At 42.4% G+C, this 22,555-nt stretch overlaps 1 protein-coding gene across 2 annotated transcripts in view; it reads left to right on the top strand.

The window, feature by feature from the left end:
• ARRDC2 (arrestin domain containing 2) overlaps window positions 1-16,216 on the top strand; it is a 90,857-nt gene extending 74,641 nt beyond the window's left edge. The window contains exons 1-8 of one of the 2 annotated variants that reach the window (XM_075864017.1): window positions 11,088-11,439; window positions 12,060-12,126; window positions 12,579-12,726; window positions 13,473-13,575; window positions 14,177-14,433; window positions 14,552-14,714; window positions 14,826-14,977; window positions 15,531-16,216. In XM_075864017.1, the coding sequence (XP_075720132.1) occupies window positions 11,166-11,439; window positions 12,060-12,126; window positions 12,579-12,726; window positions 13,473-13,575; window positions 14,177-14,433; window positions 14,552-14,714; window positions 14,826-14,977; window positions 15,531-15,584 (1,218 nt within the window). In that variant the 5' untranslated portion in view covers window positions 11,088-11,165 and the 3' untranslated portion in view covers window positions 15,585-16,216. Of the gene's footprint in view, window positions 1-11,087; window positions 11,440-12,059; window positions 12,127-12,578; window positions 12,727-13,472; window positions 13,576-14,176; window positions 14,434-14,551; window positions 14,715-14,825; window positions 14,978-15,530 lie in introns of those variants that run through there. The other variant, XM_075864024.1, reaches the window with a different exon arrangement.
• Window positions 16,217-22,555: the final 6,339 nt, after the last annotated feature.

Genomic DNA, 22,555 nt, shown 5'->3' on the forward strand with positions numbered 1-22,555 from the left:
ATCAACTGTGTTCTAGGCAGGGGATCACTGCATTTTATGAGATGTATCTATGTAACCACTGGTTTTCTATGGTAGGTACGTGGCTGTTTTTATAGTACAGGATTTTGCGATGTATTATATATGTGCCATGTCCATTCTATACTTCGGTCATCTGATGTAAGGTTAACCGTTCTGAATTTCCACATCAAATTGGCTAGTGTAATTACACAACAATTATTACCTTTTATTATGAGTCAGTCATTTGGCACAGCTTAAACTATAATGTAATATGTCATTGTTTCTGTCTATATATAGCCTTTCAAGGAAATATTACTTACAACTTGGAGTCATTTATGTCAGGTGGGTTTATGGCGAATTTAAATAAGACAAAATATTAGCTTTTAGCAATGGCAACATAGTCATAGTTTGGGTGTTATGGCAGTACCGGTATCATCCACTTCTCTTCAGAACGCCCAGCTTCTGGCAGTGCAGACACACAGCGTGTTCTCGAGATCACGCTGTGACGTCACTCACTTCCTGCCCCAGGTCCTGCATCTTGTCGGACGAGCGAGGACACATCGGCACCAGTTGATTCTGCAGCAGCATCGGCGTTTGCAGGTAAGTCGATGTAGCTACTTACCTGCAAACGCTGATGCTGCTGCAGAATCAACTGTAGCCTTTGGTGCCGATGTGGCCGAAACGATGCAGGACCTGGGGCAGGAAGTGAGTGCCTTCACAGAGTGATCTGTCGAACACGCTGTGTGTCTGCACTGCCAGAAGCTGGGCGGTCTGAAGAGAAGTGGATGATACTTCTCGTCAGAACGCCCAGCTAGTAAAAGTAGTAAAAACGCCCCGATGTACGCACATAATACACGCCCAGTTGGACTTTTACTTTAAACACGCCCACTTGGACTTTTGCAAGTCTCATTTGCATAAATACAAAAATGGTCATAACTTGGCCAAAAATTATTTTTTAAAAATAAAAACGTTACTGTAATCTTCATTGCAGCGCCGATCTGCTGCAATAGCAGATAGGGGTTGCAAAATCTGGTGACAGAGCCTCTTTAAGTACTAGTATTTAATATGAGAGAGAACCGGTCCTGCTGGGGAGAACGCTTACGTTTAATACACCCCTAATAATGTCAGATCCAAAGTTTAGGTAAAGGATATGGGGAAAAAGGGAATTTGTCAGCTGTTTTAACACCCCCCCCACCCCCACCTAAACCGCTATATTGAGGCTAGAGATATTTCTGAACAAATCCATATGTGCCAGCAATGATAAAGGTGTGGCTGTAAGCAATTTCTTGTGTCCGCTGGGCGTTTCTTCAGCAGGGAATTTTCCTGTGATCTCGGAGGCTACCCCTCCCATCTAGACTTACTTGATATCTTTGCAGCAGTGGATGACACAGGAGGCATCAGACGTCAATTAATCCTAGATGGAAGGGGTTGTCGCCGAGATTTCAAGACCATTCCGTGCTAAAGAAACACTCAGCGGCCAGTTTTAAAAGTAATTTGCATATAACACAGGAGTTATTAAAACTTTGTTTTCTAAAGTATGCTTTACTGTTGCTGCCAAACATCGGTATGTTCAGAAATGTCTCTCATCTAGCCCCTATTTGTAGCATTTTAGGGGAGTCAAAACTGCTGACAGGTTTGTTTTTTTAGTTAAAAATGTTTGGTAATTCTTCTGGCATATACTTATTTGTAAAATATACGGTAGTTTCTTCTTTGTGGTTGGGTAGAGAACAGTATATATTTATAATTTAGAGAAATCGATCACTAGTAGACACAATAATGAACCAACCACGAGCCTAGACACCTGCGAACCTAAAACACCAAGTAATGAGCTAAAAAAATAGGAGCAAGAACTTATACACCGGGTACTACCCGTAACTGTTATCAGAGCAAAGTGTTAGGGATCTGCCAGGTACTACGTCTAGGTATACTCCTGGGATTAATCAATCCACACCTGAGGCCAGACCTGTTCGACTGACACCATCTCCCACAACCAGGGTGGCAGGCTCAGGAGTGGGAGAGCCTATCGCGGCCTGGTCAGTCGGAGTTAGCTCTGCCCCCTGTCCTTAATTACCTGCTGTGTTCTCCTCCTCAGTGCTTGTAATTCTTTTGGATTCCTGGCCCCACTGCTGCTTGCTCCAGCCTGCTTCTGCCGTGCTTCTGCCTTGCTGCTGTTCTGCTTAACCCGCTTTGCTTTGCCTCCGGCTTGCTTCCTCCTTCGTGCTCACTTGGGTATACTCCACTTCATCCTGGTCCTGACAACTCATTCACCGCTCCGTTTCCTCGCTGCGTTCCGTGGGCTACTGCCCCTTCCCTTGCGTGTTCCCTGTTTGTTCTCCCGTGCACTTAGACAGCGTAGGGACCGCCGCCCAGTTGTACCCAGTCGCCTAGGGCGGGTCGTTGCAAGTAGGCAGGGACAGGGCGGTGGGTAGATTAGGGCTCACTTTCCCTTCACCTCCTTCCTGCCATTACACAAAGATTCTTATCATTTGTAAATACAATTAACAGTATGTGCTGATCTTTGGAGAGATATACAAGCACTATGCTTGCCTTCTGGATATTCATGATTCAGATTAGCAGTGTGAAGATACGTGGTATGGAAAGTATTGGGACGCCCTTACGTTACATCTACAAGAGCTTATTTGTCATCCCATTCTAAATAAATGGGCATTAATATTGAGTTGGTCCCCCCCCCCCCCCCCACCTTGCAGTTAAAACAGCTTCCACTTTTCTGGGATGGCTTTCTACAAGATTGTCTGTAGGAATTTTCGCCTATACATCCAGAAGATCATTTGTGAGGTCAGACACTGATGGACGAGAGTGCCTGGCTCGCAATCTCCATTCTAGTTCAGCCCAAAAGTGTTTGATAGGGTTAGGTCAACCCCAGAAAAATGAACCCTATAACATTATCCCTCCTCCACCAAATGATACAGTCATGCAGGTAACATTCTTCTGGCATTCGCCAAACCCAGACTCTTCCTTCGGACTACCAGATAGAGAAGCGTGATTCGTACCTCCACAGAACACCTTTCCTCTTCTCCGGAGTCCAGTGCCGGTGTGCTTCACACCATTCATCCAACACTTGGCATTGTGCTTGGGGATGTAATGCTTGCATGCAGCTGCTCGGCCATAGAAACCCATGCCATGAACTTCCCGGCGCAGATTTTTTTTTGTGTGGATGTTAATTCCAGAGGAGGTTTGGAATTCTGCAATTATTGAGGCAGCAGAGCGTTGGCGACTTTTATGCACAATGCTCCTCAGCACTTGGCAACTCTGCTTTGTAACTTTACGTTGTCTGTGGGGTTGCTGTGGTTCCTAAGTGCTTCCACTTTTTGTAATAATAGAACTCACAGTTAATTGTGGAATATCGCATGACTAGGTGCTGGATTTTATACACTGGGGGCTATGGGACTGAATGAAACACCTGAAATCAAGGACTAACCCCTTAGTGACCAGCCGATTTTAAGCCTTAATGACCAAGCAATTTTGTTTCATTTTTCCATCGTCACAGAGCTGTAACTTTTGTATTTTTCCGTATATCTTTGCGGGATTAGTTGTATTTTTTAATGGCACCATTTTGGGGTACATATAATTTTTTTATTAACATTTTATGGAGGGAATAGAAAAAAAACAACAATTCTGCCTTTGTTTTATGCGTTTTAAGTTTACGCTGTTCAACGTGCAGTGTAAATAACACGCTCCCTTTATTCTATGGGTCGGTACGATTACGACAATATCACATATGTATAGGGTTTTGTTTTTTATGTTTTACTACTTTTGCACAATAAAAACACTTTTGAACTAAAATTATTTGTGTTTGCATCGTCTCATTCCAAGAGCCATAACTTTTTTATTTTTCTGTTTTAATATAGTGATATGAGGGCTTATTTTTTGCGGGACAGGATGTAGTTTTCATTGGTACTTTTTTGAGGTACACGGGACTTGTTGATTAACTTGTTACTTTTTTGGGGGGCAATAGAAAAAAATAGCAATTCTGCCATCTTTTTTTTTTTTTTTAACACGTCGTTCAACTTGCGGTTTAAACTACATGTTAACTTTATTGTTTGGGTCATTACTGTCGCGGCGATACCATATATGTGTACTTTTGTTTATTTTTTTACACTTTTACTAAATAAAACCACTTTTTAATGGAAAAAATGGTTTTATTTATTTTAAGTGTAACTTTTATTAATAATTTTTATTTAACATTGATTACTTTATTTTTTCCGTCCCACTAGGGGACTTCACTATGTGATCTTTAGATCGCAGATATAATGCTTTGGCATACTTACCAAAGCATTATTGCCTGTCAGTGTAAACTGACAGGCACTCTATTAGCCTTTGTCAGGCCCCCAGCTGCCATGGCAATACATCGGTGGCTCGCAATCGCATTTGCAGGCCGCAGATGGGTGAACATCCGATGGGTCGCTATTGACCGCAGCATTTAAGTAAATTCCGATCGCTACGGTTGGAGCAGGAGCCCAGCTGTCATCAGGCAGCCGAGCACCCGCTCCAACCTGCACGGGACACCCTTGCAGGTCTTAGACTAGGCTGCCGTGAAAAGGAGGCGGCCTAGCCTAAGGCCCCTTAGTGACCGCCGTGAAAAAGCATATTGGTGGTTACTAAGGGGTTAAGAGGTGTGTCACTTTTGTCCTTATAGTGTATGTTAAAAGGGATGTCCACTTTCAACAATCCTTTTTTGTTAAACCGGTCCCTCGACAATGGGCTGATCAGAGGTGCTGGGACATCCAGGGATCAGTTGTAATTCTCATTGAAAGCTATAGGCTGTCTGAGGAATGCAACGATATGTTGTCTTCTCCAGAGAGAGAAACACTCTTTGTAGCTCTTTTTTTTTAGCCACTTAACAACATGCCACGTAGAGTTACATCGCTGCAATTAGGTAATTACCGCAACAGCACGTAACTGTACGTGGCAGTGATGGAGCGGGCTCAGAAGCAATGGCTTCCTGGACTGCCTGGAGGGGGGCCTAAAAGGCTTGCTGTCAGCACCAAGAAGATGGTGCAGGCTCAGAAGCTGAGCCTGCACCATCCGCCACAGGTGTCAGCTGAATGTTACAACTGACACCCTGCTGTAACAGCCAGGACTGTAGTTAGCCTCCGATTTAAACCCTTAGATGCAGCGGTCAAAAGCAACTGCCATATCTTAATTGTTACTAGCCGCGACGCAATCGCAGGGGTGCCGATGGTTGCTATGGCCTAACAGTGGCCTCCTGGTCTGCCAAGTACGGAAGCCGATTAGGCCCTGCCCAGAGGCAGAGCCTAATAGGCTTGCTGTCAGTGAACGACTGACCGTTCTAAAGCATTGCACTACATAGGTAGTGCAATGGATTAGAACAGCAATCAAACAGTTGGACCTTCAGGTCCCCTAGTAGGACAAAAAAAAGTGTTAATAAAAATGTTGTATAAAAGTTAAAAAATAAATAACCTAGCCTTTTTTCCCCATAAGAAGTCCTTTTTATTATAGGAAATAAAAAAGAAAATTTTTTAAAAAGTACACATATTTGGTATCGCCTCTTTTGTAATGACCCAAACTACAAACGAACACTTTATTTTTCCCACACAGTGAACACCATACATTTTTTTAAAAATAAACAATGCCAGAATCGCTGTTATTTGGTCACCACCCCTCCCAAAACCTAGAGTAATAAGTCATCAAAAAGTCGCATGTACCCCAAAATGGTACCAATAAAAACTACAACCCGTCCTGCAAAAAAACAAGCCATTACACAGCTTTTTTTTACGGAAAAATAAAATTGATGTAATTGTGATTGTATTGTGCAAACACTGTAAGGCTATGTTCACACGCTGAGTCAAAAACGTCTGAAAATACGGAGCTGGTTTCAAGGGAAAACAGCTTCTGATTTTCAGACTTTTTTTAACCCACTCGCGATTTTCGCTGCGTTTTTTACGGCTGTTTTTGGAGCTGTTTTCAATAGAGTCTATGAAAAACAGCTCCAAAAACGTCCCAAGAACTGACCAGCACTTCTTTTTCGTGGGCGTTTTTTTACGCGGCCGTTTCTCAAAACGGCCGCATAAAAAAACAGCCCATCGAAACAGAACACCGTTTTTCCCATTGAAATCAATGGGCAGATGTTTAAAGGCGTTCTGCTTCCGGTTTTTTAGGGCATTTTTTTTGCCGTTTACGGCCTGAAAAACGGCCGAAAATAGGTTGTGTGAACATACCCTAAAACATAAAAAAAAACTATATTAATTTTGGTGTCGCTGTAATCGTATTGACCCGCAGAATAAAGGTCACTTATAGCCCACCATGAACACTGAAAATAAAAAATAAAAAACAATGTCCGAATTGCTGGTTTTTGGTCGCCTTGTTTGCAAAAAAAAAAAAAGAATAAAAAGTGATCAAAAAGTCGCATATAGCCCAAAATGGTACCAATGAAAAGCGCAGATTGTCCCGCAAAAAATAAGCCCTCACACAGCTCCAGTGGTAAAAAAAATTTAAAAGTTCTGGCTCTCAGAATATGGCAACACAAAAGGTGCAGAGTGTGTTCCAAAATGGGGATAAGATCGGGCACCATTTATCAGTGGTCACACATCTATAAAATATTATTTATTTACCGCATTCTTATACTACCTTATTATGCCCCTGATGTACTCTACCCAGCTTACATACGCCCCCACATAAACTGAAATACCAGCAAAAACCCAAACAGAAAAACTGCCAAGCTAAATCTGCGCTCCAAAAGCCAAATGGAGCTCCCTTCGTTCTGAGACTTAGGCCGGATTCACATGAGCGTTGCGTATCTCTGACGTGAAAAACTGTTGTTTTTCACGTCCAAGGTGCATCCGTGTTCTGCGCTGCGAGACGAGATGTCTCGCATCCCCCATAGATTAGAGTATGGAGTGTAGCTTGAAAATATAGGACATGTCCTATATTCTCACGGACCCTTCACACGGTCCATTGAAAAAACGGCTGTGTGAACAGCCATATTGAATTACAAAGGTCCGTGGGACGGCCGTTGTGTCAATGGCCGTCACATGGACGTTTAACACGCTCGTGTAACTAAGGCCTTACAGTGTGCCCAAACAGCAGTTTTTCGTCTACATATATGTTATCTCCGTACCCGGGAGAACCAGCTTAATAGTTTGAGGTATTTGTTTGCAGTGGCACAAACTGGGCACAACATATTGTGCACTAAAATGGCAGATCATTGGAAAATTGCAATTTTCACTTTGCACCATCCGCTGCGCGTTCGTTTCTAATAAATAAAAAAAAAAACCTGCGGGGTCAAAATGCTCACTGCACCCTTAAAAATGCCTTAAGGGGTGTAGTTTCCAAACTGGGGGTCACTACTTGGGGGTTTTTGTTTTTTACTATTTGACCTTAGAGCCTTGCAATTGTGGGCCAATGCTGTGAAAATCACCAAAATAGGTTTCAAATGTGCATGTTGCTCTTCAATTTTGAGCTCTGTCATATGTCCAGGCAAATGATAAATGCCTTGAGGGGTGTAGTTTCCAAAATGAGGTCACTTGCGACATGGTGCCCGAACACCTATCCAGCAAAATCTACACTCTAAAGGTCAAATGGTGCTCCTTCCAATTTAAGCCCTGCCATGTGCCCAAACAGCAGTTTAGGGCCACATATGGGGTATTGCCAAAATCGAGAGAAATTTTGTCACTTTGGGGGTGTTTCCAATGTTTTGGCACCACAAGAACTCTTCAAACCTGACATGGTGCCTAAAATATATTCTAATAGAAAGGAGTCCCCAAAATCCACTCGGTGCTCCTTTTGCTTCTGAGGCCTGTGTTTGCCCATTAGCACTAGGGCCACATGTGGGATATTTCTAAAAACTGCAGGATTTGGGCCATAAATGTTGCATTTCTCTGGTAAAACCTTCTGTGCTAGGGTATGTTCACACGCAGTGTTTTCAGATGTAATTCGAGCGTTTTACGCCTCGAATTACGCCTGAAAAAACTGCTCCATTACGCCTAGAAACATCTGCCCATTGCTTTCAATGGGTTTTATGGTGTTCTGTTCCCACGAGGTGTAATTTTACGTGTCGCTGTCAAAATATGACGTGTAAAAAGACTCCCGCGAAAAAGAAATGCAGGTCACTTCTTGAGACGTTTTTGGAGCCGTTTTTCATTGACTCCATTGAAAAACATCTCCAATAACGGCCGTAAATTACACTGCGAAAAACGCGAGTTGCTACAAAAACTTCTGAAAATCAGGAGCTGTTTTCGACTGAAAACCTCTCCATATTTTCAGACGATTTTGGTCACTGTGTGTGAAAAAAAATTGGCATTTCTGCAAAAAAATAATTTGCAAATTTCACCTCCACTTTGCTTTAATTCCTGTGAAATGCCTAAAGGGTTAAGAAACTTTCTAAATGCTATTTTGAATACTCTGAAGGGTGCAGTTTTTAAAATGGGGCAAGTTATGGGTGGTTTCTGATATATAATGCCCTCAAAGTCACTTCAGAACTGAAGTGGTCCCTAAAAAAAAGGTTTTGGAAATTTTCTTGAAAATGTGAGAAATTGCTGCTAAAGTTCTAAGCCTTGTAACGTCCTAGAAAAATAAAAGGACGTTCAAAAAACAATGCAAACGTAAAGTAGACATATGGGATATCTAAACTAGCATCTATTTGGTGTGGTATGACTATCTCTCTTACAAGCACATACATTCAAATTTAGAAAACTGCAAATTTTTGCATATTTTCGCTACATTTTTTTGTTCACAAATAAAAACTGAATTTTACCACTAACATAAAGTACAATGTGTCACGAGAAAACCATCTCCGACTCGCTTGAAAAAAATAAAAGCATTCCAAAGTTATTACCAGATAAAGCGACATGTCAGATTTGAAAAAAATTGGCCTGGTCCATAAGGCAAAAACAGGCTGTGTCCTTGAGGGGTTAAAGTGCGAACGGAGCCTCTGACAACCGTGTGTACGTAACCTTAGATGTCAGCACAGTCTAGTGAACGGAGCAGATGGCAAACGCTACAAGCCTGTTCCACTCTGCAGTGGCGGGATGGAAAAGTAGTACCAAGTCACTGAGATCATGGCTATGTATTTATAATCCTATGGGGGCACAACTGCTGTCAATTCAGAGTTGGTTAGTTGGTGTCTGATCACAGCCATAGCGATGCGTAAACTTGTAATCCAATGTGGACACATGCAGTTGACTTCAACACATTTACATGGACTCCTATTAGTAGTGCGACTTAAGAAAAAGTTTATATTACCCAAGTGACATGAAAGTCATATCTGAATCGTGAGCGGCTTGCTGCAGCATTATACGGCTGTTACCCCTGCACAGTCCAGGGTATATAATCTGGCAGAAGATACTGTATACAGTCACCCGGCAGCCGTAGTACAGGACATTTTATCCACATGTGGACGGGGGCTGCCCTCTGTTTAGTTTCTATCTGGGTTCTTGGAAAACCGTCCAGTGGGAATTCCAGGATTTTGCAGATTCCACAAACTATTAAGGAATAAGGGCTTCCTACTGGATTAACCATTTACTGCTCACAGTGGTCTGTAGCTCTCCCGGCGAAACAAAGCAATGCATGTGGTAAAGATATGGTAGATCATTTTACCAGAATGAAGTACATTTGTAATATTCTGTTCTTTGGTGTATATGTAATAATGTATGTTGTTTATATGTTTGAAGCACTACAGGCAGATTACTTGTCCTCAGTTTAGCTCCGCTTAAAGGGGTTTTCCAATACTTCTTTTTTTTTTATTCTCTGCAACGCTTCTCAATTTATCTATTAATGCCTCTGAATATCGTGATCTACATTATTTTTTAATTTACCATTATTCTCTTTTGTTTACATTGAGAGGTTTGTTTACCTCTGTGTGTTCGTTGTCTTGCTCTTTCTGTCATAATGTTCCTGCCATGCACCGCTTGTGTCCCAGCATGCAATGGGCCAGCAGCAGAGACTCCTCACGCCTAATGTCTTAAACATTTTCTAATCTCCGTTGCAATTATACTGTTCTCATTAGATCAGCGAGAGCTGACAATAAACGTGTAACATATCAGGACTGTACCAAACAACACTCTCTCACATAATGGTAAAAAAAACAAAACTCCATTTGACCCTAGAGCCGAGGTCCCAGAGCAGAGCGCTAGTATAGGCTCTGCTCCGGGACTCTGTGGAATCCCCTGACATAACTGTCCATATATGGACTGTGTTGTCAGAGTCTTCCCCAGAGCCAGAGTCCCGGGCAGAGCGCTTGTATAGGCTGTGCTCTGGGACTCTGTGGAATCTCCTAACCCCAGCGCCGGAGTCCTTGTCAGACGGCAGCTTTCTACTGGCTCCTGACATCACATCATTTTTTCTGATAGTTTCCGGTCCGCGGATAGGGGGGAGAAAATGACACGCAGGAGTGGGCATGCGTGGTAAACACTGCTAGTGTAGAAACTACGCATGCTCAGAGACTAGCAGTGTTTTACCAGGCATGCCCACTCCTGCGTGTCCTTTTCTCTCCCCTAGCAGCGGACCGGAAACTATCAGAAGAAAGGGAGTATCCGGTCCACCACTTCCCTCAGAGTACAGTGACCTCAGGAATGACGTACCTGTACATTGAGCCAGCTGGAAAACGGAACCTAGATCATGGATGGGCTAGCCCTGGAAGTAAGGATTTTACTACTGGAGACGCATCACGTGACCGGCGTTGGAATCGGGTGTTAGAAGATGAAATCAAAACGAAGTATATTACAAATTACATAATTTTTTATATGTGCGGTGAAATAGAAATTAGAAAAATGGTCTAGGAAAACTTGTTTAATGAAAAGTGCATTAATAACATGGTCTACAAGCTGGAAGGCTCATGCTGGACTGTAGGAATCTTGGAGTGCAGACCAAGAAGCGATGTCATTCCTTTTATCAAGCAGGGTGTGTGTGTGAAAGTCACCTGGCCACTGCCAGAAAAACGCGCATGCGCACTGTGCTTGTTTTTGTACAAGGACCTTTGAGCTCTCTCCTGAAATCGGGCGTGCACCATTTAGCCACGCCTAGTCTGAGCGTGAACCACGCCCTTTCTGAGCTTCCATTGGCCGGACTCGTTTTGTTGTTCCTTTGCGGACACGCCTCCTCTCTGTATAAAGAGAAGTTCTTGCTGCTTGGCTGGAGAGTGGCGTAAAGATATCTCAGGTGATACTACGAGGGATAGAGGATCAGTCAGGATGATCTTTGATAAAGTGAAGAAGTTTCTTGTGGTCCTTGACTGCTCCGAAGAAGACGGACCTCCCGTGTTCAGCAGCGGGGACACGGTGTCCGGGAAGGTGCTGCTGGAACTTCTCAGTGATGCTAAGGTGGAGTCGGTGAAGCTTCATGCGGAAGGCTACGCTAAAGTGCACTGGACCGAGTCCCGCAGCGCCGGCTCCAGCACGGCTTACACCCAGAACTACAGCGACGAGGTGGAATACATGAACCTGAGGGAGACGTTAATGCAGACAGGTGAGGGGGACTACATGTACCGGTGCCATCCTTATCGCAAGTGTCCGCTCTGCGGGCGCCGTCTCTCTCTCTCTCTCTCTGGAAAAACCGCTCTACGCTTTGCTACTGCCCCCGTTGACGCTGTGGCTCTGGCAGCTTGCCCTTGCCGCAGCTCCCTACATCTAGGCGTAACTGACTTCTGCTGTGTGACAGGACTCCACATCTGAAGTAATGTCATCTGTTGTCAGCCGTTCATGGGTAGGCTGACTGTTCTGCTCTTCAATGGGATTAGATCTCCTTTCCCCTATGATCCTTACTTTGTCACATCTTCAGCTCAGGGACCACCAGAAATATGAAGTGTCTGCTATCCTGGGAGATCCAGCACCTCTGTACGGCCACTTCTATGGGAGTCCTGAAGACAGATGTTTGCCTTTTTTAATTTATTTTTATTGCTGAGTTGAATGTTGTGGTTTCCTGTTACTTAGTGTACTAGATCAAGCGCCGCGTGACTAACCACAAATTTAAAGGTACCATCTTCTGTCCCTTTAAACAGGAAGTGAAGTGTTTTGGCTGTGTATGCTTGTGGGAGGAAATTCTGCAAGAGCTAGTTCATATGTATTTATTTTTCTTTTTCCATGCAGACAATGGCACTCCTAATATTCTGCCAGCAGGAAGACACGAGTTTCCCTTCACCTTTCAACTGCCTGAGTGAGTATATGTTTACAGTCTATATAGCCCAAATCTCTTTTATTATCCAGTCATAGTGGCAATTGTTATATGCGACTTGCACTAGATCCGTGAAAGCGTATTTAATTTTTAAGCTTTCGTGTAAAAAAACAAACAAACCGGGTGACCGCTTGTTCTTCCAACTGTACAGCGGGATGCTCGGAAAATGCCACACTAGACTGAACGTGCATTGGGAGGACATCCTACCGTCGCGTACGGTCACGTTAGGGAGTTGCATGAATAGCAATCGCCCACCGTGGTGATACAGAATCCACAAGAGCTGGAAATCTGAGGGAATGTCAATTCCCTGACATTGCCCTTTAAGTAGCCTAGATAGATCATTGAAACCATGTATTACAGTTGTTGGCAGTTCAACACATCTTTCTATGCTTGCCCTTCATTTACTAATATAACAACTTGGCCATGTCTTACAGAAACTTGGTGACCTCCTTTGAAGGGAAGCATGGATCTGTTCGCTACTGGGTTAAAGCAAAGTTACACCGTCCCTGGTCAACAGTCAAGAAAATCAAAAAGGAATTTACTGTGATTGAACAAATTGATATCAACACACCGGACTTGCTGGTAAGATAAAAGGCGGGTTGTGGTGGATTATTGCACTGGTGTTTCATACAATCTAGGCGCTTTCATGGTGGCACCTCTACTGCCTTATGTGATTTGTATGTAATGGCGATCAATAGCGCAGAATTCTTTCTCCTAAAAATGCTACGGTTATCTATCTTGTTTGCTTCTTTTGTTTTGTTTGGTAAAGTGTAGCTAAACGTTCGACAAACTTCTGACATGTCAGACGTTTGGATTGGTGGGGGTCCGAGCACTGAGACCCCACCAATAGCTAGATTGTGTGAGCGCTCAGCGGCTTTGTTTCTGTTTGGGTTTTTCCGTAAAGCCGATGTATCGCAGTACGGGATCAGACTTTCTATTGAGTACGTACACCGATACATTTATTTCCGGAAAAAGCCGAACAGACACAAAGCGGCTGAGCGCTCACACTAGTGCTTCATCCCACTATGACATGTTAAAAGTTTGCCGAATGTTTAGCTACACTTTAAGCCTTCGAGTGGTAACTTTTTAGCCAGTCTACATATATGACCTTTGTGCCCTAATAACTGTGGGGGACACTTGTTCATTGTGGTCAGGGCAGTCACTGCATGGATCTACCCCCTTACCTAGTTTGCGCTTATAAATAGGTGGCCATGTTTCCACCAACCAATTTATCAGCAGTCGAATGTTACTGGCCCCTATGTTTGCAGTGTTACTGTAGTTAAAGCTAAAGTGACAAAGCTAAACTGGTATAAATACTTTTTCTTCAGGCTCCTCAGGCTGGTACTAAAGAGAAGATGGCACATGCCTGGTACTGCAACCTCGGACAAGTCTCAGTCACTGCCAAGATTGACCGAAAGGGATATACTCCAGGTTAGTGGAGATAGAATTAGACAAAGCATTGGTATCGGCCATATATCCCTCGCTCAAGTTTTCCCTCTTATGAATCACTTATCGAATCATATGGGCATGAAAGTGGTTGTCTGGTTTAGAGCACTGCCTGTTGTGGCGACATGGAAATTGATAATGTTATACCCTATTGCAGACTCCCACTAATTGCTTGGAATCCCAGCAACGGGACATCTTATAATAATTTTTCCTTAGGGAGCCTTCTAACAAGGCCTTGTCTAAATCCGACAAACCCTTTTAACTAAAATTTCACACACTTTTTGTTTTCAATGGCGTTTTTGGCGACTTTTTTATGTTTTAGTTCTGTACGTGTGTTTTGAAGTAATATATGAGAAGCCTATGGAAAAAAACTTCATACCTATAGCATTAGAGTTTTAAAAAAAAAAATAAATTAATGTTTTACTATAGACTAAAAACATCTGGCTCCAGAGTTTTTTTTGAGGAAATATATATGCAAAAAAACACACAAATTTGCTTGTCGACGCTGTGTGTGAATCCAGCCTTAAGACTATATATAACTTTCTCACACCAGTTAACCTAATTTTTTATTTTTTTTCCTCTTCAGGTGAAGTGATCCCAATTTTTGCAGAGATTGACAATTGTACCAGTCGAACAGTGATGCCTAAAGCCGCCATAATACAGTCTCAGACCTTTATTGCACGTGGTACATTGAAACAGAAGAAGTCTGTAGTAGCCACCTTGGCTGGGGATGCTGTACCTGCAGGAAAGCGAGAGACTTGGCATGGGAGAGCTCTGAAAATCCCTCCACTTGGACCCTCCATCGTACAGTGCCGAATTATTCGAGTGGAATATGCTTTAAAGGTAAAATGTCTTCATAATAACATTAAATGAGTATAGTATTTTATTAGGTTTACTGAGGTAAATAACGTTTTATGAAGACTTAATAATTATTTTTTTTTGTTTGCTTTTGTTTGCTAAGGTTTGCGTAGAAATCCCTGGTTCCTCAAAATTGCTCTTGGAGCTGCCATTGGTGATTGGAACTATTCCACTCCATCCTTTTGGAAGCCGAACTTCCAGTGTCGGTAGTCAGTACAGTGTTAATCTGGACTGGCGGTACATGACTGTCCCAGAGCAACCAGAACGTAAGTATCTATCTAAGCCATTTTGTGGGGTTGTTTTGTTCCCTTTCCTTGCCCTCCTCCCATGAAGGACTCTTTCCAGAAACTGTTTTATTATTTGTCTTTTTATTATAGCTCCTCCTGAATACTCCTCAATTGTGTCGGAAGACGAGGTTCAAAATCGCCTTGCTCCACCACGCCATGCTAGTATGGGCTGTATCCTAGAAGGGCCGTATTATGCCTACGTTCAGGAGTTCAGGAACAGACCTCCCCCTCTCTACTCGGAGGTAAGCATTGGCCTTGTCAGATTTGTTTGTGTCTCTGCCACCATAGACTAAATAACAGGCTATTTTTTTTTTTGGCCTACTACCCCCTGCTGATGTACTCAATTTTACTTAGTAGCTGCCAAAATCCACAGTCTCAGATTTATTTAAAACCAGAAGTATGTGATATCATGCGGCTTCATCATGTGTCCAGGGCTCTCTTCTCCCCTCTTTTTACGATCAGTCTGTTTGAGTGTTACATGCCTCTGCATCTGATGTGTTGCATCTAGTGTAATGGCCACGCAACCCAAAAGGTCGGACCCCCACCCCCCCCGCAGATCACACATTGATGCCTGGGAGGGAAAAAAAGGAAAAAAAACGAAAACCTTTTGAACCTTTAACTCCTGGCCTAAGTGAGTTCCTGGCGATGTCTATCACTTGATTAATCACAAGACTCATTATGTATCTAGAAGATTAAGGAACTGATTAAGGGCCTATATATATATATATATATATATATATATATATATATACACACACACACACGTTAATAAACAACTTTTTTTTTTTTTTTTAGGTTGACCCCAACCCATCCTCTCCAGATATGCGTCCTCGTTGCATGACCTGTTGAACGATAATGCTCAAGAAATGGAGTTGTATCTAAATTTCACTGAAAGCAGATGATTCTTGCAAAAACTGAAAGTGCCCCTAACTTCTGTCCATAAGGATGGTTGTCGTTACACCTCAGACTGGGATGGAACTGAAGACTGATACTGCACAGAGGAGTGGGACAGGTCTTTTTGCAGCTGGAATCTGTATGGCACATAACTGAACTTGCAGCCCAGCCAGTATGTGGGGAGGCACCCCGAAGTAAATAACGTGCAGAGTACCGGAGTGGAAATGGATGATCCAATAACCACTAATAATTCTCTGGTCGCTGGAGGACAGGAGAGCGTTCTAGGTTATGGTTCTGTACTATGCATTGTCTCAAGATGTTTTGTCCCATAGATAAAGCTTTTCCCGAAAGCTATTGCCTTATTTTTGAGGATTGAAAATGTATCATGATACATTTAACCAGACTAGCAGTGCTGATATGTTTCCTAATATGTTTTAGGAGGTTTGTTTTTTTTATTTTTTATTTATTATACGGTCTGGTAAAATTGCATATGGTTATACGGGACTTGGTAAACTAGACCATTCTAATTTTATAGCTGAGACAATCTGATCAAACCAAATCTTCTTTTTTTTTTTTTTTTTTTTTTTTTCACCACACATTGCTGTAGCCAAAAAGTGCTATGGGCCCTTTCTTGCAGCCAAACCTTTGCACTAGAATGGCTTACTGTTTTCTATATTGCAGTACATGTTACCTGGTTGGCATCTTCTGAAATCACATCTTGATCACTCTATGGAAGCAATATAGATAGCTATATCTCTATCTATATTAAAATGTCTCCTTAAATTCCTTTGAAATTATGTTCACTTTGAATTTTGTGGCTTAGCTGAGCCCTTTCTAAGCTCTTGGTGTGGATGAAGTGAATAGATATCGCTGGAAGGTAAAATTATTAAATTACTTGTTTTGGTGTATGAAGCACAAACGTACTTTACTGACGTGACCATTTTTTACAGTATTATTGGATGGAAAATTGGGTCACAGATTTAAAGTGAATATTTAAATATTATGGTGCCTTAGAGCTTTATAAATGATTTTATATTTCTATATTTTTTTTTTTTTTCTGTTTTAATTTAATCTAGCCATTGGCTAAATAATACCATTACATTGCCTTATTAAATACAATGGCCTTCCTGAATTTCTTGGGTGTCCAATGGTGCTTGTTACTATGCATGGGTCCATAGTTGAAGTTAAATCATTCTACATAGTTTAAGTGTACCAAATCAAAGGTTTTTATGTTAAGGCACACATTACAGTAAATTGCTATGGCATTATTATTGCACTTTTTCTATTATGTTATTGTATTCAGATAAAATTGATATGCATTTTGTGTTCCATTGATTCACTGTTCGCTTTATGAGCCTATATATATATTATATATTTTATTTTTTGTATTCTTTTGTATTGACAGATTTTTGTTCCTAAAATAAAACCTTTTTATATTACGATCGCATTGCCCCTGACTTTAATTATTATATATTTTTTTAAACTGTTCCAATGATTAAAGGGGTCCCTAGACAACCCGTTTTTTATACAGGAGTTCGCACGCCAATCGCTACGTGTCTGGTTCTTGATAACCCCAGCAACCAGCTGGTTATGCTGTCACGATCACTGGGTATGTGAACCCACAAGGCCACTCTGCCGTAGCGGAGAGGCAGCTGGCGAAGTCATTCTATGCAAAAATCTATACTAGTTCGTAGCACAAGGATACCTGAAATAGTCCAGATGGTTGCAGGGGCTCTGGCAGGGATGGCAGTAGGCTGCGCAAGACATGGATGACAACTGGTGCAGTAGGTTGCGCCAGATGTTGGCGGAGGGCAACGGGTGTAGCAGGACACGACTCCAATCACTAAACCAGCTCGAACAATAACACCGCACGGGATACAGGTAGCAGGGCACTGGAAACGGGACAACACTAAAGAACCATTTGCAAGACTAACATGGGGGTTACAAACCACGCTCAGGCAAGGATCAGAAGGGCAGGGCCCTTTTTTATAGTTCAGGGTGACCTAGGAATAAATAATTTTCATATATGTGCGCGCCCTGTAGTGAGCACTACGGGAAAGAGCAGACTCATGTGCCGGCGTCACCGGGGAGGGAGACGCCGGCAGGGAGAGGAAGATCTGCGGAAGGCAGATGAGTGGAGGTCGCGGTCCGTGACTACGGCCGAAACATATACAAAGCTGCAAAGTGCGGACTACGTAATCTTGTAATCGTTCAGACTTTTACGGACGTGTTGGTACCAGTTATGTGTGCATTTTTTTACATTGTGAGGGAAAATGGGGAAAGCTGTGTTTTGTTTTTTTTTTTTTTTACTTTTTTCATTTATTAAAAAAACCTTTTTATTTTACTTGTGTCCCTAGGGGACTTGAACCAGCGATCGCTTGCACAATATACTGCAATACTAATGTATTGCAGTATATCGTGATTCTGATAATCTCCTATGAAGCACTGCCTGCGGAACACAAAGATGGCAGGCCTGGGGGCCTTCATCTTCATTTGTCCGCTTCCAGCAAGCTTCACTCGTTACTAGAGAACAGGGTTCCCTTGGCGACTGACCAGTGAGGAGGAGCTAAGCATCAGGTTGCCATACTAGTTAATGCTGATTGGTGCGGCACCAGAAGGGATAAGTAGAGGAGGAGGAGGTAGTTGGTTGACCATTGGTGCGCTTGAAGTCTGAGAGAGCGGTGTTCCTGTATATACCAGTTTGGCAGCCATTAAGTTTCACTCCAGTACACCCCATCTGGAGTGGAAAGTGGGGCTGTGCCTGGGACTGTCTGTAAATGTGTGTCATTTGGGCCTACTGTTTGATCCACCCCTCCCAAATAACTGGGACAAGTTTATAGAGAGTTAACATTGTATTTTGCAAATGCAGTTTTTAGGCGGACTTTAAAGAGACATTGCCCCATTACAAAGAACTTGGACTAAAACTATAGTTTGGCCTAGGACTTGTTCCTTTTGTTGCACCGAGATATACACAACGTGCCTAATGCATGTTTGTGGCCGAGGGAAGTCGGGATCCGTGAAAGGTAGTGGTCACCTGAACCCACGGAGGGGCAGAGCAGTTACCCTACTAAGTGACTAGTGCAACCCTATGCATGGCGTATTGGGGCAGACTGGTAGAGCATAGTCTCTTAAAGGACCATAGCGGCACGGTAGGACAGGCTGCGGAGTCAGAAGTCTCTTGGGCACACCCATCGTATTTTTTTTTTTTTTTTAAATCTGATGTGTCACTTTATGTAGTAATAACTTTGGAATGAGATGTAGACGTCTTTATCTAGACTTTTAATGCATTAAATACACAGTGGCAAGATCTCTTATCTTGACTTTTTCAATCACTTTTCAATGGCTTTTGTTGTGTTATATCACGCTGCAGCAAGTTCTAGTTAAGATGGCTAAAGCCGTACTTATCCAAGTGATTCTAAGATTGTTTTCTCAAGACACATGGTATTATACAACTTAAATACTTATTACCTTAATAAACTATACAGCAATTAAAACCAAGGCACTGATCTGGTGGGATAAAATGTTGGCCACGGCCTTTATTAACCCCTTTATGACGAAGGACGGATATATCCGTCCTGTGTAGGAGTAAGTTCCCGCAAAAGGACGGATATATCCGTCCTCTGATCGCACGGGTACTGCCAGTGTACCCACGCGATCAGCGGCAGGAGCACGGCTGTTATACACAGCCTGGCTCCTGTCGCAACTGCTGGAATCGAAGCACGCTCCGATTCCGGCAGTTTAACCCATTAAATGCCGCTGTCAATAGGGACAGCAACATCTAATGTGTTTGACAGAGGGAGGGAGCTCCCTCTGTCACCCCGTCGGCGCCCCCGCAAAGAAATCGGGGGCGCCGTCAGGTTTCCATGGCAGCTGGGGGCCTAACAATGGCCCCCAGGTCTGCCTTCAGCAAATGCCTGTTAGGCCATGCCGGAGGCACGGCCTAATAGATTGCCTGTCAGTTTTACACTGACAGGCAATAATGCTTTGGTATACTAAGTATACCAAAGCATTATATATGCGATCAGCAGATCGCATAGTGAAGTCCCCTGGTGGGACTAAAAAAAAAAAAAGAATGTAAAGCAGTTAAATAAAGCTTGTGAATAAAATAAAAAATGTAGTCAAAATAAAACTATTTTATTTAGTTAGGGCCCATGCACACGACCGTGCCCGCAATCATGGCCCGCGATTGCGGGCACGGCCGGCCGCCGACTGACAGCCGCATTTTCGGGACGTGCTCACATACAAAGTATGGGAGCACGGCCCGCAAAATGCAAAAGAACGGACATGTTCCATAATTTTTGGAACATTTCCACGGCACGGACTCCCTTCCGTAGTGCTATGGAAAGGTGTCCGCGTTCAATGAAAGTGAATGGGTCAGTTTTTGCGGACCGCAATTGCGGTCCGTAAAAACTGAGGTTTTTTACGGTCGTGTGCATGGGGCCTAAAAGTGTCAAAACAAATAACACATACACATATATGGTATCCCCGCGATCTTAACGACTTGATCAATAAAATTAATAAAACCACCGGATGAACGGCGTCCAAAAAACAATGGCAAAATTCTCTCTTTTCTCCAATTCCCCCCATAAAAAATTTAATAAAGGTTAATCTATAAGTCCTATGTACCACAAAATAGTACTAATGAAAACTAAACCTTGGCCCAAAAAAATCAAACCCACATACGGCCACATTGACAGAAAAATAAAAAAAGTTACGGCTCTTGGAATGCGGAGATACAAAAACAAGTAATTTTTTTCTAAAAGGGTTTTTATTGTGCAAATGTAGGAAAACATATAAAACCTTTACATATTTGGTATCCCCTTAATCGTGCCGACCCATAGGTTAACCCCTTAGTGACCAGCCCATTTTAGGCCCTAATGACCAAGCTATTTTATTTGTTTTTCTATAGTCGCATTCAAAGAGCTATAACTTTTTTATTTTTTCGTCTACATAGCTGTATGAGGACTTGTTTTTTGCGGGATTAGTTGTACTTTTTAATAGCACCATTTTTGGGTACATATTTTTTTTATTAACTTTTTTTGGGGGGATTATAAAAAAACTGAAATTCCGCCATTGTTCTATGCGTTTTTAAATGGACGCCGTTCACTATGCGATGTAAATAACATGTTACCTTTATTCTATGAGTTGGTACGATTACGACGATACCACATAAGTAGAGGTTTTTTTATGTTTTACGACTTTTACACAATAAAAACACTTTTGAACTAAAAATAATTGTTTTTGCATCGTTGCTTTCCAAGAGCCGTAAGTTTTTTATTTTTCCATCAATGTAGTGATTTTTTGGGCTTGTTTTCTGCGGGACGAGACGTAGTTTTGATTGGTACTGTTTTGGCGTGCATGGCACTTATTGATTCATTTTTATTATGACTTTTTTGGGGGGGCAATGGAAAAAAATTGCAATTTTGCCATTGTTTTTTGCTGTTTTTTTTTACGGTGTTCACCTTGCGGTTTAAATTACATATTAACTTTATTAATGGAGTCAGTACGGTCGCGGCGATACCATATATGTGTACTTTTATTTATTTTTTACACTTTTACTAAATAAAACCACTTTTTATGGAAAAAAATGGTTTTATTTATTTTTTTACTGTAATTTATATTATTAATCGTTCACATTTATTATTTATTTCACTAGTCCCACTAGGGGACTTTACTATGCGATCTTCAGATTGCTGCTATAATGCTTTGGTATACTTCGTATACCAGAGCATTATTGCCTGTCAGTGTAAATCTGACAGGCAGTCTGTTAGGACGTGCCTCCGGTGCGTCCTAACAGGCATATGTCCAGGGCAGTCCTGGGGGCTTTTATCAAGCCCCCGGCTGCCCTGAAACCCCATCGGAGACCCGCGATTGCGTTTGCGGGCCGCCGATGGGTGACAGAGGGAGCTCACTCCCTCTGTAAACAAAGTTAAATGCCGCGGTCGCTATTGACGGCGGCATTTAACGGGTTAAACGGCCGCGATCAAAGTAAACTTCGATCGCGGGCGTTGGAGCAGGAGCTCAGCTGTCATCAGACATCTGAGGCTCGACTCCAGCCTGCACGGGAGACCCGTGCAGGACTTAGACTAGGCTCACGTGAAAAGGCGTCAGCCTAGCCTAAGGCCCCTTAGTAACTCACGTGAAAAGGCGTATTGGTGGTCGCTAAGGGGTTAAAGTTAACATGTTATTTACGCTGCATAGTAAACGGCGTAAATTTATAACGTGAAAATCAATGCTGGAATAGCTGCTTATTTTCAATTCTCTCCTAAAATAAAGTTAATAAAAGTTAATTGATATATTATAAGCATCTAAAAATGGTGCATTTACAAAATACAACTCGTCCCGCAAAAACAAGCTCTTATATGGCTATGTCGACGGAATAAAAAAGAAGTTACGACTCTTGGAATGCGACTGTCAAAAAACTAAATATAATCCTTGGTCATTAACACACAAAATGGCCTGGTCATTAAGGGGTTAAAGGTATAACAAAGCAAATATCACTTTATTATAATTTAACAAATAAACCAAAGTCAACCTAGTCAACCAGTCTCCATATGTCCACTCACTTTTATGAGCAACTATCCCCCCTTATAATAAAGAACCATCGCAATAGAATTTGATAAGTATGAGGGAGGGAGGAGCAATTCTTTAACAGCAGCGTCTGATCGAGAACCCAGTGTGCTTACACTTATAAAGTCCAGCCACCCTGTCAGTTGTTTATTTATTTTAACTAATAAACCACTATCGCCATTCTCAGGCGAAAAACCATCCTCTGCAACAGTGGCTCACATCTGGCCCAATGACGTCTGTCATTATTCAGCTGTAAATTTTACCCACTACACGGCGGGAATAACTCCCGCCGAAATACCTCAGGAGAGCGACCCTGATGTTGATAATACCATTAGTCTCCCTCTTGAGGGTCCAGA

This window comes from Rhinoderma darwinii, chromosome 1, assembly GCF_050947455.1.
Source record: "Rhinoderma darwinii isolate aRhiDar2 chromosome 1, aRhiDar2.hap1, whole genome shotgun sequence".
Classification (NCBI taxonomy): domain Eukaryota; kingdom Metazoa; phylum Chordata; class Amphibia; order Anura; family Rhinodermatidae; genus Rhinoderma; species Rhinoderma darwinii.